The sequence below is a fragment of the Perca fluviatilis genome, chromosome 13 (genome assembly GCF_010015445.1).
Source record: "Perca fluviatilis chromosome 13, GENO_Pfluv_1.0, whole genome shotgun sequence".
NCBI lineage: Eukaryota > Metazoa > Chordata > Actinopteri > Perciformes > Percidae > Perca > Perca fluviatilis.
In genome coordinates this window covers 33,176,843-33,191,308 of record NC_053124.1, presented here as the reverse complement: position 1 = coordinate 33,191,308, position 14,466 = coordinate 33,176,843, and the positions used below count along the sequence as shown (strand labels likewise).

At 38.3% G+C, this 14,466-nt stretch overlaps 2 protein-coding genes across 5 annotated transcripts in view; one reads left to right on the top strand and one right to left on the bottom strand.

The window, feature by feature from the left end:
* LOC120570939 (collagen alpha-1(XIV) chain-like) overlaps nt 1–14,466 on the top strand; it is a 333,908-nt gene that overhangs the window by 268,106 nt on the left and 51,336 nt on the right. The gene's annotated exons all lie outside the window — the stretch shown is intronic.
* The window catches only part of LOC120572048 (CD209 antigen-like protein C), a 37,805-nt gene that overhangs the window by 8,872 nt on the left and 14,467 nt on the right, over nt 1–14,466 (bottom strand). For 2 of the 4 annotated variants that reach the window (XR_005641346.1, XM_039821250.1), the window contains exon 6: nt 14,041–14,466. This exon is cut by the window's right edge and continues 113 nt beyond it. The exons of 1 other annotated variant lie outside the window; for it this stretch is intronic. Coding sequence is in view for 2 of the 3 variants with exons in the window: in XM_039821250.1 (XP_039677184.1) it covers nt 14,453–14,466 (14 nt within the window). In the remaining variant the exon portion in view is untranslated. Of the gene's footprint in view, nt 1–7,840; nt 8,183–14,040 lie in introns of those variants that run through there. One more of the 4 variants, XM_039821253.1, reaches the window with a different exon arrangement.

The following is a 14,466-nucleotide window of genomic DNA, read 5'->3' as shown; positions in this document are numbered from 1 at the left end:
GATGAACATTAAGGAAGTAGCAGCACATCCCCGCCCTCCAAAACACACACACACACACACACACACACACACACACACACACACACACACACACACACACACACACACACAACCTTATTAATTATTAAATTGATATATTTGAATAAAAAAACATAGTAACTCCAATCCGGTGGTTTTCTTAACTTCAGCCAGGACACTGCATTGTCCAATCTTTGGATTTATTTTATGAAACAATTCACAAGCTATAAATGCATTTGTGTAAAACTGAAAAATGTATAAATAGCATTTATTCACAGCTTGGTTAAATGCTTTCACACCCCACACAGCAGTTCAACAGTTTGGCCAAAACAGGAAATGCTTCTTTCTGTTGCCTAAACTGAAATGTCATTATTAATTAAGTTAATATTTGACAATTGATGAATTAAAATGGATATCCTGCTCTGGAACAAGGTAGTAGACGATCTGTCTGTCAATCCATGATTCAACAATAACAGACTTCCATTACTGTAGGGCCCAATTCCCTAAAAATGATTGTGGTGACCCCCTGATGTTTTCGTTACTGCCACCATCAGGTCAAATCTCCCAATGATGCAAAGAAACAATAAAAAGTGACCAGTTGGTTTGTGGTCTGCCATGTTGAAGACAGGAGTTTGCATTTCGGCTGTAGCCATCTTGGTATTCTGGAGCCAGAATATTTGGAAAAAAGGGCAAAGCTAGGGAGAATGACGCATCTAAGCCGGTATTGTGTATGGTTACGATGCTAAGCGCTAAAGAGGGAAAGTAATGACTTTAACCAACTGATCTGAGTCATCCAGTAGAGTTTCGCTGGCATGTAAACTTTGGCCTCAGGGTACTGGCGACATTCATCTGAATATACGACAGTACAGAAAATCCGCAAACTTTCCCTTAAGTTACCAGCTAATGCTAACACTAGCTAGCTAGCTAGCTTAGTTGGCAGAACACGGAACAAGACATTTTTAGGGGACCAAAATGTTCCACTTAACTGATGAAGTGAAAACACATAGTGAGGGTCACAGTTTAACAGCAAAAACAGGCTCGGGTCTATTTTAATGTCCACAGTGTTAGCATGGTTAGCATTGCTAAGCCTCTGTCCTGATTGACAGGTCCTAAAGCATCCCCTGCTTTATCTTTTTTTTTTTTAAAGACAGTATGTTAAAGTAAAGCTGTTTCTTCCTGACTGTAAAATTGAGGAAATTAACATATCTGTTTATAGCTGAATTCACACCTCTCTGACACAGGAACTGTTGTTGGACCGGACATTTACTTTTGTTCTGTCTGTTAGAGGAAATGAAGTTTAGGTATGAATTTTAATGTTTGAGTGAAAGAAAGAAAAGAGAGGATAGACCATCTTCCTTACTAACACACAACCAGGGTCTGTGATAATTACCTGAAGTTCAGCTGGATGGAATAAAGAATAAGCTCTGCTACATGCACAGCTAGTAACACACAGAGAGCAGATCATAGATGCAGAACAGAGTAGAAGAGCACAGACAAACAGATCTGAGATGAGTGACCAATTTTGCAAGTGGTGTAGTTGTAACTGAACCTAAAATGCACAAGTTATTTCTCTTGTGGCTCTTTTTTTTGTCAGTTACAGCTTCAGGTGCATTACCACCACCATCTGGACTGGAGTAGTACTGACTCTGATTTACATGTAGCTCTGGAAAACTGACTGTAATCAGATTACTGACGTGGCTAACAGAGACTCATATACAGTATGTGGCAAGGTGTTAAGGAAACTTTTGCATCTAAATTTCATCTGGATATGAAATTTGAGAATTGGGAAATATCCTTATCACAGAAAAGCCAACAGTTATCGTTGTGTTTAGAGTAGGGTTGGGTACCGAACTCAGTACTTTTTAGGGTACCAACTGAATGACGTTGGTAAAGCCGAAGACGGATTCATGTTAAATCAATCAGTACCAACTTTCTGTACTTTAGAGCACGTACGTAAGCGTGAGTTTCTCCACCTTCTCTGCATGTTTGACAGAGAGCGAGGCTCAGCTCCGACACACAGAGCTGTGGTGCAGACGGAGCAAACTACGTCTCCTCTGCAGCTTCAAATCACAGCGAGTCACAGAAAAGAGGTTGCAAGTGTGGTTACACTTTTCAAAACTCCACACAGACAGCGTTTACTGCAATATAATATAATCACGAGCCGAAAAGAAGCCGTGGTGCTGTAAACCTTACACTTCCTCTGAGACAGACAGGCACAGCAGTGTTCTCTATGCCCTGGAGACAGACTGACAGGCTGGAGGTTGTAGGGCAAGGCATCTTTATTTCTATAGCACATTTCAGCAACAAGGCAATTCAAAATGCTTTACATCAAACATTAAAAAGCAATTAAAAACTGTCATGAAAGAGATAGAATATAAAAACAGGTTAAAATAGAATAAGATACAAATATATGATCAACTACATGAACCAAGGTAAAGACAACCTGCTAATCCATGTTTTATTAGCTTTTATTATAATAATCCTGTAGGACTACAGAGTAAGTACACATGACTTCTAACCAGATTGTGCACTATGAAGGGCAGAGGAACAATATCTCTCTAATCCAGGTTACTTAGCAACACAGAATAAACAACTGACTAAATGTTAAATATATATTGGTCTGATTTAACAAAGCTGATGCCAACACGACACACCTCTCTGTCATCAAAGAGTTCAGATCTTTTTCTCACACATCCAGTTCTGATTATAAGAAGAATATGTTTGTGTCCATTTTCCTTGTTGAATGCAGCATGTAGCATAGTAACCGTTATAGTGAGGCTGTCTTGATGCCCAGAACCTGTCAGACAAATGAAATGTTGTTGTTTTATCAAACAGCTGAAACTGATTGTTGTTAGTTTCAAATAAACAGTTGAATTTTACGGAGCCCCGGAGGTGACATGGAGGAAAAAAATAACGAAGTCAAAAACAAACATGACTGGAGACAAACACTAAACTCGACATCTCGAGTTTGTGACATGGAGGAAAAAAAAAAATAACGGGAAAAAAGAAGTGAAAAAAAAAAAAAAACATGACTGGAGACAAACAAAGGTTGAGATCTCGATTTTTCTAGATATTTTTCCGTCACTTTTTTTTGCTTCGTTTTTTTCTTTGGTTTATTTTTTTCCTCCATGTCACAAACTAGAGATCTCGAGTTTAGTCTCTGTCTCCATTCGTGTTTTGTTTTTTTCCTCCATGTCACCTCAAAGCTCCACTTCAAATTCACTTCAAATATTTATATTGCGTAATTATTAAAATTATTTTTTTAACACCTTTAAGGTCCCATGGCATGAAAATGTCACTTTATGAGGTTTTTTAACGTTAATATGTGTTCCCCCAGCCTGCCTATGGTCCCCCAGTGGCTAGAAATGGTGATAGGTGTAAACCGAGCCCTGGGTATCCTGCTCTGCCTTTGAGAAAATGAAAGCTCAGATGGACCAATCAGGAATCTTCTCCTTATGAGGTCATAAGGAGCAAGGTTACCTTCCCTTTCTCTGCTTTGCCCGCCCAGAGAATTTGGCCCACCCATGAGAGAGAGACATCATGGCTTTCAGACAAGAAAAGTGGCAGTTGGTCATACAGTATTAGAGGACCACTAAGGTCTATATAAAAGAGACTTCAGATACAGTATTAGGGGACCACTAAGGTCTATATAAAAGAGACTTCAGATACAGTATTAGGGGACCACTAAGGTCTATATAAAAGAGACTTCAGATACAGTATTAGGGGACCACTAAGGTCTATATAAAAGACTTCAGATACAGTATTAGGGGACCACTAAGGTCTATATAAAAGAGACTTCAGATACAGTATTAGGGGACCACTAAGAACTATATAAAAGAGACTTCAGATACAGTATTAGGGGACCACTAAGGTCTATATAAAAGAGACTTCAGATACAGTATTAGGGGACCACTAAGGTCTATATAAAAGAGATTTCAGATACAGTATTAGGGGACCACTAAGGTCTATATAAAAGCATCCACAGAGCACCATGTCATGGGACCTTTAAGATTCATTTTTGTAAATCGATGTAATCTGTAACGCCTTCCAAGGAAAATATTGTAACCTTGTTCAGTACTTCAATATCTCCTTTTCCAGTAATTTAAGAGAATTTTACTTACAGGCATCGTCCCAAATAAACAAGGTATTATGGGTTTTCTGTTCTCTAACACCAAGATGGCGTCCTTTCATTGTGTTCTGCCCCTACTGTCTCTTTTCATAAACTCAGCAGCCTGTCCCATATAGACTTTACATTTTGATTAAGTCACACACATTAGACTACAGAAGCTTTTCAGGTCTCTGAAAGTTTGACTAATATTAAATCTTTATGATTTAAGACTTCAGTATACATTTGTAATGGTTACTGGGGGACTTTTAGTTGCAGCTCCTCAGTTGGCCTCTGACACAAATGGATGTCAAAGCTGACGCTACGACGCGTCTCTCCAGCTTCATGTTAACACCTCATCCATGGGACTGATGCTCATATTTAGTTATGCAGCATTTCCCTGATAAACTATTTATAGACTAATATAAAAGTAATCCCTCTCAATCATCACTTATTGTGTGGTGGTGTCTGTATCTGCATAGACCATGTCCCCTATCTGGGTCTTCTCTTCTTATTTTACTGTGTGTGGGAGTTTTCTCTCTCTCTCTCTCTCTCTCTTTCTCTCTCTCTCTCTCTCTGAGCCAGGGAGGAGGAGCCAACCTTGAATGCTGTTTATAAACACCAACTGACAAAATCAGCTTCAACTCAGCATCCTTCTATTTAAAACATACTTATTTTAGTGACATACAGTGACTTTGATGGAATTGTGATGGAAACAAAAAACTTTAAAATGTCTAACAGTTCTGTCAGCAGTGATCCGTCCACCCATTCCCATTCCCATCCCTGTCTTGTGTTTATATTCCGTAGACCAATCCAGGACTCTCCATCCTTACTCAACTCAGAGACAAACTTCTAGTAGTTGATGAGAGACAACAATCATTTCTCTGTTCACAGTTTAGCATTTCTGTTGTAGTAAAGTCATCTTGTGACTTGATCAGCCACAACAAACACAAGAGGGATCCCTCGGTCCACCACACACTGAGGACTGGACCCAACAGCATGACAGTAAACACACATTAGTAATGGAGGAAAGTGAAGGAAGACATTTAGGGCGTTTCACACCTGCCTTGTTCGGTTGAATCGAGCTAGAGTTTGTTTGCACCGCTGGTGCGGTTTGTTTGGGCAGGTGAGAACACGGCAGTCGAACTCTGGTGCGCACCAAAAAAGGATCAAACAAGCGTACCGAGACCTTCTTGAAAAGGTGGTCTAGGTACGCTTTCAATCGAACTCTGGAGTGGTTCGTTTGTGGTAAGAATGTGATCCGTACTCAAACCGCACCAACTATACATACTCTGCAAGTCTGAGCTAAATGTCTCCTGTAGTCAGGTGTGTTCAGCAGTCTGTGATGCAGCAGAGCAGCAAACTGTAGCAGCTTGTAGTGTTTCTATCACAGAAATAGACAGCGGTCAAGCTTGCCGTCCATCTCCCGCATCTCCGTGGTCAAACCAGATGCTGCTAAAATTGGAGACAGGCGCCGGCAGAGCGAAGTCTCGGTGACCAGAGCAGATGTAGTAACGTCTCTCGCGAAACAATATCTGATCATTTTAATGAATTTAGCTGGTTTGACCATGGAGATGCAAGAAATATGCACTAGTCCAGACCTTCTTCCTATATCTACTTTCTTGCTCCCGCCCCCAGACACATCTGACCAATAAGAGGAGTGGAGGTTCTTGCGTGATTTGTAATGACGCATTTTGGTACACTTGGATTTTTCCAGGTGGGAAACCAAACTGAACTGATGGTAAATTGCTCCAAGTTTTGAAGTAACAACTGCTTCCAAATATCGTCCATCCGTCAGGACACTGCTTCTCTTAATGACAAACAAATCTCAAATGAATGACTTGTTAATAGTTATAATTAATAATTTAGTTAAAGATCTTTCTTGCCTCTGCTGCATTTCCCTATCATGTTTATTCTGTAAATAATTTGTAAATAGTTTCTCTCAGGTTTTATATCTCAAGTGACTGTCTCTGAAATATTTACATCATTAGCTGTCTGTTGTTTTTACTCCGTGTTTGGTAGCTGCTCTTTAACTGACTGTCGTTGACTGAAATCTCTTAAGAAAAACAGCAATAGATATAAAAATTAAGACAATATCATATTATTTATGCTTAATAGACAGTGTGAAGTTGGATCCTGTGTACTATGGTGATTTGAAACCTTTCTTACCTGAAACCTTCAGCTGGAGCTGACTGTTGTTGCTCAGTTGGTCGTATCTGGTCTGCAACAAAGTGACTGAAATATAAGATAAGGTGAACCTTTATTGATGTATATGTGTGTGTGTGTGTGTGTGTGTGTGTGTGTATATATATATATATATATATATATATATATATATATATATATATATATATGTGATATATATATATATATATGTGATATATGTATATATATATATATGTGTGATATATGTGTATATATATATATGTGTGTGATATATATATATATATATATATATATGTGTGTGATATATATGATATATATGTGATATATATGTGATATATATGATATATATGTGATATATATGATATATATGATATATAATAAGAAACAGACCAACAACACCAAATCATTCTGCTTTAAACTAAAGACAGAATTAAGTTATATACTGTATCCTGTGCATAATGAAATAGATATTTAGATAGATAGTAGCTTAGACAACCATAACACAACAAACACATACACACATATATCTTGCATACATGAAATTCACTCACAGAAAATTAAAGAGTTAAAGGTGCTAAGGTAGACTGTGTGCAATGGTGGTAGTGCAAAAGAGCACAGTGTAGGGATAGATCAGTGCAATAGCTTATTATTAATAAATATTAACTGTCTATGAAAAGACAAGAATGTAAACCTAATAGAATAAGAATTGCTTGACAGAAAAGAAATAATATACGTTATGAACAATATATAACAGGGAATAAGTTATAAGATGTAGATGTTATGACCAGAGTCCAGATTGTGTAGGAGGGCTAATATAGTCTACTAGACAGTTAGTTGTACAGCAGACAGAGATATAATGGTGGTAGGGGCTGAGAGAGGCAGGCTCATGCTGAAAAGTCCATTTCTCCCCTCCCCCTTTGTGTGGTATTGAAGAGTTGGATGGCCCTGGGAACATAGGACCTCCTCAACCTGTCTGTTGAGCATTACAGTGACAGAAGTCTGCCACTGAACATGCTCCTCTTTTTAAATAGCACTCATTATTTCAAACTGGAATGTAGTTATTTGGTGTCTCTGTCCTTTAACCTGTTCTTTATGTTGAGGTGTTGTAAATAGTAAATAGAGGATAACTGATATGTTAACTGAAGTATCAAGTGAGAACAAGAACCAAATCATCCTTCGTTTTAGTGCCTGTCTCTTTAAGACCACTCCTGTAATAGCCAATATAATATATATCAATACCAATATAATCACGAGCCGAAAAGCATCCGTAGTGCTGTAAACGTTACACTTCCTCTGAGACAGATGGGAACCACAGCGTTCTCTATGCCCTGGAGACAGACTGACAGGCTGGTGGTTGTAGGGCAAGGCATCTTTATTTCAATAGCACATCTCAGCAACAAGGCAATTCAAAATGCGTTGCATCAATATTAAAGAGCAATTAAAGACTTTCATTAAAGACTTTCATTAAAGAGATAAATAAAAACAGGTTAAAATAGAATAAGATACAAATACAAGATCAATTAAATAAACAAGGTAAAGACAACCCGTTAATCCATGTTTTTATTAGCTTTAATGATAATAATCCTGTAGGACTACAGAGTAAGTACACATGACTTCTAACCAGATTGTGCACTATGAAGGGCAGAGGAACAATATCTCTGTAATCCAGGTTATTTAGCAACACAGAATAAACAGCTGAGTAAATGTTAAAGAATGTGTCTGATTTGACAAAGCTGATTCCAACGCTACACACCTCTCTGTCATCAAAGAATTCAGATCTTTTTCTCACATATCCCATTCTTTTTATCAGTATGTCCTGGCATCCATTTTCTTTGTTGAATGCAGCATGTTGCATAGTAACCGTTATAGCGAGGCAGTCCTGCTGCCCAGAACCTGTCAGACAAATGAAATGTTGTTCTTTTATCAAACAGCTGAAACTCCTGATTGTTGTTAGTTTCAAATAAACAGTTGAATTCTACGGAGCCCCGGAGGTGACATGGCCGAAAAAAAAAAAGAAGTAAAAAAAAAAAGACATGACTGGAGACAAACGCTAACCTCGAGATCTCGAGTTTGAGACATGGAGGAAAAAAAAACATGACTTTTCTCGATATTCTTTTTTTCCTCCATGTCACCTCCAGGGCTCCGTAGAATTTCACGTCAAATATTTTTCTCATCTGTAATTATTAAAATTATTTTATAGACTCCTTTAAAGGTCCCATGGCATGAAAATGTCACTTTATGAGGTTTTTTAACACTAATATGAGTTCCTCCAGCCTGCCTATGGTCCCCCAGTGGCTAGAAATGGTGATAGGTGTAAACCGAGCCCTGGGTATCCTGCTCTGCCTTTGAGAAAATGAAAGCTCAGATGGGCCGATCTGGAATCTCCTCCTTATGAGGTCATAAGGAGCAAGGTTACCTCCCCTTTCTCTGCTTTGCCCCCCAGAGAATTTGGCCCACCCATGAGAGAGAGAGAGACATCATGGGACCTTTTAAGATTCAGTTTTGTAAATCGATGTAATCTGTAACGCCTTCCAAGAAAATATTGAAACCTTGTTCAGTACTCCAATATCTCCTTTTTCAGTATTTTAAGAGATTTTTACTTACAGGCATCGTCCCAACTAAACAAGGTATTATGGGTTTTCTGTTATCTAACACCAAGATGGCGCCCTTCCATTGTGTTCTGCCCCTACTGTCTCTTTTCATAAACTCAGCAGCCTGTCCCATAGACTTTACATTTTGATTAAGTCACACACATTAGACTACAGTTGCTTTTGAGGTCTCTGAAAGTTTGACTAATATTAAATGTTTATGAGTTAAGACTTCAGTATACATTTATAATGGTTACTGGGGGACTTTTTGTTGCTGCTCCTCAGTTGGCCTCTGACACAAATGGGTGTCAAAGCTGACTCTACGCCGCGTCTCTCCAGCTTCATGTTAACACCTCATCCATGGGACAGATGATCATATTTAGTTATGCAGCATTTCCCTGATAAACTATTTCTAGACTAATATAAAAGTAATCCCTCTCAATCATCACTTATCACATATAGGTGGTGTCTGTATCTGCATAGACCCTGTCCCCTGTCTGGGTTTTCTCTTCTTGTTTTACTGTGTGTAGGAGGTTTCACTCTCTCTCTCTCTCTCTCTGTTTCTCTTCTTTTTTTTAAATTTTTATCAAAAGAACTAAGTTGATGTTTTACAAACACCAGCTGACAAAATCAGCGAAAAAGCTTATACTTCTATTAAACATACTTATTTTAGTGACACACTTTGACTTTTATGAAATAAAAGAATAAAACTTAGCTTTCTGTTTGTGGTGATCCGTCCACCCATTCCCATTCCCATTCCCTTTGTACTGTGTATGCTGTATCTGAACCAATCATCCATTTTAGCTCAGTGATCAACTTCTAGTAGTTGATAAGAGACAAAAATCATTTCTCTGTTCACAGTTCAGCATTTCTGTTGTAGTAAAGTCATCTTGTGTCTTCATCAACCACAACAAACACAAGAGGGATCACTGGGTACACCACACACTGAGGACTGGACCCAACAGCATGACAGTAAACACTCATTAGTAATGGAGGAAAGTGAAGAAAGACATTTATACTCAGCAGAGAAACAGAGAATGCATGAGGAAGTACACAGTTACTGCTCAAGACAGTTAACATTCATTTGATCAGAATGCATTTTAAAGAGGAAAATAAACATTTCTAGGGTTTTCCCAAACATTTTAAATTCTTTTTATATTTATACATTTCCGTTGAATGTCTTTTTCTCTATGATCACTCACTCAGAAACAAACACACTCACCTGTTCCTCTTCGTCGTTTATAATGACCAGATCTGCTCCTTTCTGCTGACATTCAGCTCTGCTTCCCTCCCAATTCTTCTCCTCTTTAGATTTAAAGTAACAACTGCTTCCAAATCTCTTCCATCCATCAGGACACCACTTCTCTTAATGTCAAACAAATGTCAAATTAATATGACTTGTTAATAGTTATAATTAATAGTTTGAAGATCATTCTTGCCTCTGCCGCGTTTCCCTTTCATGTTTATTCTGTAAATAATTTGTAAATAGTATCTCTCAGGTTTTATATCTCAAGAAACTGTCTCTGAAATATTTACATCATCAGCGAGAACGTTCAACAGCATTAAACAGTTACTATCAAAAGTAAAGACACAGTCAAGCCATATAATGTTAATTGGTAAAATACAGGAGTTTTCAGTTTTTAATCTTTTCTCACCTTTAATTCTGTCCTTCAGCTTCTTTACTTCATCCTGTAGCTGACTCGGTGTTTGGTAGCTGCTCTGTAACTGACTGTTGTTGACTGAAATATCTTAGGATAAACAGCAATAGATGAAAATATGACTATATGAGATTATTTATGCTTAATAGACAGTGTGAAGTTGGATCCTGTAGTATGGTGATGTGAAACCTTTCTTACCTGAAACGTTCCTCTGGAGCTGACCGTAGTTGTTGCTCAGTTGGTCGTATCTGGTCTGCAGCAGCTCGTATCTGGTCTGCAGCATCTCGTATCTGGTCTGCAGCAAAATGCCTGAAATATAAGATAAGGTGAGCCTTTATAGATCCCCAGAGGAGAAATCTGGTGTTGCAGCGGGACAGAAATAATAAAAAGTTACATGAAGAAAGGTAAAAAATAAAACAAATAAGAATTGTATACAAATTTAAACTATAAAAGAGCAAATATACTAAATAAATATCTGGTGAAAACCACAACAAAATAAGAAACAGACCAACAACACCAAATCATTCTGCTTTAAGCTAAAGACATAATGAAGTTATATTTCCTGTGCATAATGAAATATCACTCATTATTTCAAACTGGAATGTAGTTATTTGGTGTCTCTGTTCTTTAACCTGTTCTATATGTTGAGGTGTTGTAAATAGTTAATAGAGGATCACTGACTTCTTAACTGAACTATCAAGTGAGAACAAGAACCAAAACCTCTGTTTTAGCGCCTGTTTCTTTAAAGTGCCCATATTATGAAAAAAACACTTTTTCTGGGATTTGGGGTGTTCTTTTGTGTCTCTGGTGCTTCCACACACATACAAACTTTGAAAAAAATCCATCCATGCTGTTTTGAGTGAGATACGGTTTCTGAATGTGTCCTGCTTTCAGTCTCCTAGTGAGCTGTTAAAAATCGGCTCGGACTGTGACGTCACAGTCCGAAATGAGCTGGCTAACCACAACCGTTAGCTCGTTAGCATGCTAATGCTAGCATGCTGCCGTTCTCATAGCAAAACACTGCAACAACACACACACACAAGTTCACCATAATCTACAAAAGAACTACTTACATGTGCGCCCTCATTTAGAAGTCTCCCAGCTAATCCTGCCTTGTAACTAACCAAAGTTGGAGAAACAGGCTTTCTTTTACTGTCTCTAGAGTTAGCTAGCTGACATGATCTACATCTGAACTACTGAGCATGTGCGAGTGCAATCAAAGATAGTACAGAAGAAGAAGATGAAAAGAGGTCTCACTCTGTAGCTAAAACAGAAACCAGGTGAAAAGAGGATCTGCAGCAGTGAGAGAGCTGTGCAGTACAACAAAAACATGGTGTTTTTTGAAAATTAAACCATGTAAACCTATTCTGGTACAACCTTAAAATACAGTTATGAACCTGAAAATGAGCATAATATGGGCGCTTTAAGACCCCTCCTGTAAAAGCCCAGCCTGCTCTGATTGGCTTATGAAAAAAATATGGCGCAGCTATACAAAAGGTAGTTGTTAAGCCGTAGGCGGAGATACTCAGACGGGGGTGGTATATTCTAGTGAGCCTGACTGTGACAGAGGAAGGGGAGTCAAATGTGAATAGCTTGTTGAATCGCATGTTTCCTCATCTTGGAACCCGTCAAAAAACTACCAGAGTTATGTTATTTCAAAGTTGGTGGGTTAGTAGGCACTCCAAGTAACCAGATGTATATAACGACTGGAAAATATTTTCATGATATTTCCCCTTTAAGATATAACAGTTTGTAATAAAAACATAATTCCTCACAGCGAATGAAGAGTCCAGCCAATATCAGAAGATAAAACCCTCCCAGAGTCACTGCAGTAGCTTTGAAACACCTTCTGTTGTTGGCTGCAGGGTTGTTTTGAGTGTGTGGTCCTACAGAGACAAAATACATCCAGAACATGTCTTATTATGTTTGTTTGAAGTTTGAACAATACGAATGACTCACGAGGCACCATATTAAAGCACCAGGACACCTGATAATGACCCAGAGTTAATGGTGAATAATGGTGGATTGATATATTCATTGTGAATTAACACTCAATTTCTAGTTTTAATAAAGTTAATCATCATTTGAGACTTACTGGCTCTTTGTGGCCTGAGATCAGCGTGATGCTCCTCTAAGATCTCCACCTGACTCTTCTCTTCCTCTCCGCTGTTCTCTTGGATGTTTCTGTTATATCTCACTTTCAGGCTCAAACGTGGCGCAGCAACGGAATCTGCAGACATCTTGACAAACTAAAAACTGAACTGAACGTATTCTCCGTCTCACTGTCTGTCTTTGAGTTGGTCACTCCTTTAACACAGGAAGTGGCTGCAGCACAAACCAATAAGACAGATCCACACCCTTATACATTTGTTTCTGTTAGACAAAAAGTCCCACTTAACATTAAATATGACTTCTTCCAGACTGTAAAATTGAGGAAATAAACATATCCGTTTATAGCTGCATTCACACCTCTCTGACACAGGAACTGTTGTTGGACCGGATACTTATTTTAGTTCTGTCTGTTAGAGGAAATTAAGTATAGGTGTGAATTTGAATGTTTGAGTGAAAGAAACAAAACACATGATAGATCGTCTTCCTTACTAATACACAACCAGGGTCTGTGATAATTACCTGAAGTTCAGCTGGATGGAATAAAGAATAAGCTCTGCTACATGCACAGCTAGTAACACACAGAGAGAAGATCATAGATGCATAACAGAGTAGAGGAGCACAGACAAACAGATCTGAGATGAGTGACCAATGTTGCAAGTCTTCCATATGTATGGAACAGTAGTTAGCTAAAGTGTTGTAGTTGTAACTGAACCTTAAATGCACAAGTTATTTCTCTTGTGGCTCTTTTTAGCAGTTACAGCTTCAGGTGCATTACCACCACCATCTGGACTGGAGTAGTACTGACTCTGATTTACATGTAGCTCTGGAAAACTGACTGACTGTAATCAGATTAGTGACGTGGCTAACAGAGACTCATATACAGTATGTGGCAAGGTGTTAAGGACACTTTTGCATCTAAATTTCATCTGGATATGAGAATTGAGCATTGGGAAATATCCTTATCACAGGAAAGCCAACAGTTATCGTTGTGTTTAGAGTAGGGTTGGGTACCGAACTCAGTACTTTTTAGGGTACCAACTGAATGACGTCGTTAAAACCAAAGACAGATTCATGTTAAATCAATCAGTACCAAATTTCGGTACTTTAGAGCACGTATGTAAGCGTGAGTTTCTCCACCTTCTCTGCATGTTTGACAGAGAGCGAGGCTCAGCTCCGACATACACAGAGCTGTGGTGCAGACGGAGTAAACTACGTCTCCTCTGCAGCGAGTCACAGAAATGAGGTCGCAAGTGTGGTTACACTTTTCAAAACTCCACACAGACAGCGTTTACTGCAATATAATATAATCACGAGCTGAACGTTACACTTCCTCTGAGACAGACAGGTACAACAGTGTTCTCTATGCCCTGGAGACAGACTGACAGGCTGGAGGTTGTAGGGAGAGGCATCTTTATTTCTATAGCACATTTCAGCAACAAGACAATTCAAAACGCTTTACATCAAACAATAAAGAGCAATTAAAAACTGTCATGAAAGAGATAGAATATAAAAACAGGTTAAAATAGAATAAGATACAAATACAAGATCAACTACATGAACCAAGGTAAAGACAACCTGCTAATCCATGTTTTTATTATCTTTTATTATAATAATCCTGTAGGACTACAGAGTAAGTACACATGACTTCTAACCAGATTGTGCACTATGAAGGGCAGAGGAACAATATCTCTGTAATCCAGGTTATTTAGTAACACAGAATAACAACTGACTAAATGTTAAATATATATTGGTCTGATTTAACAAAGCTGATCCCAACACTACACACCTCTCTGTCATCAAAGAGTTCAGATAATCTTTT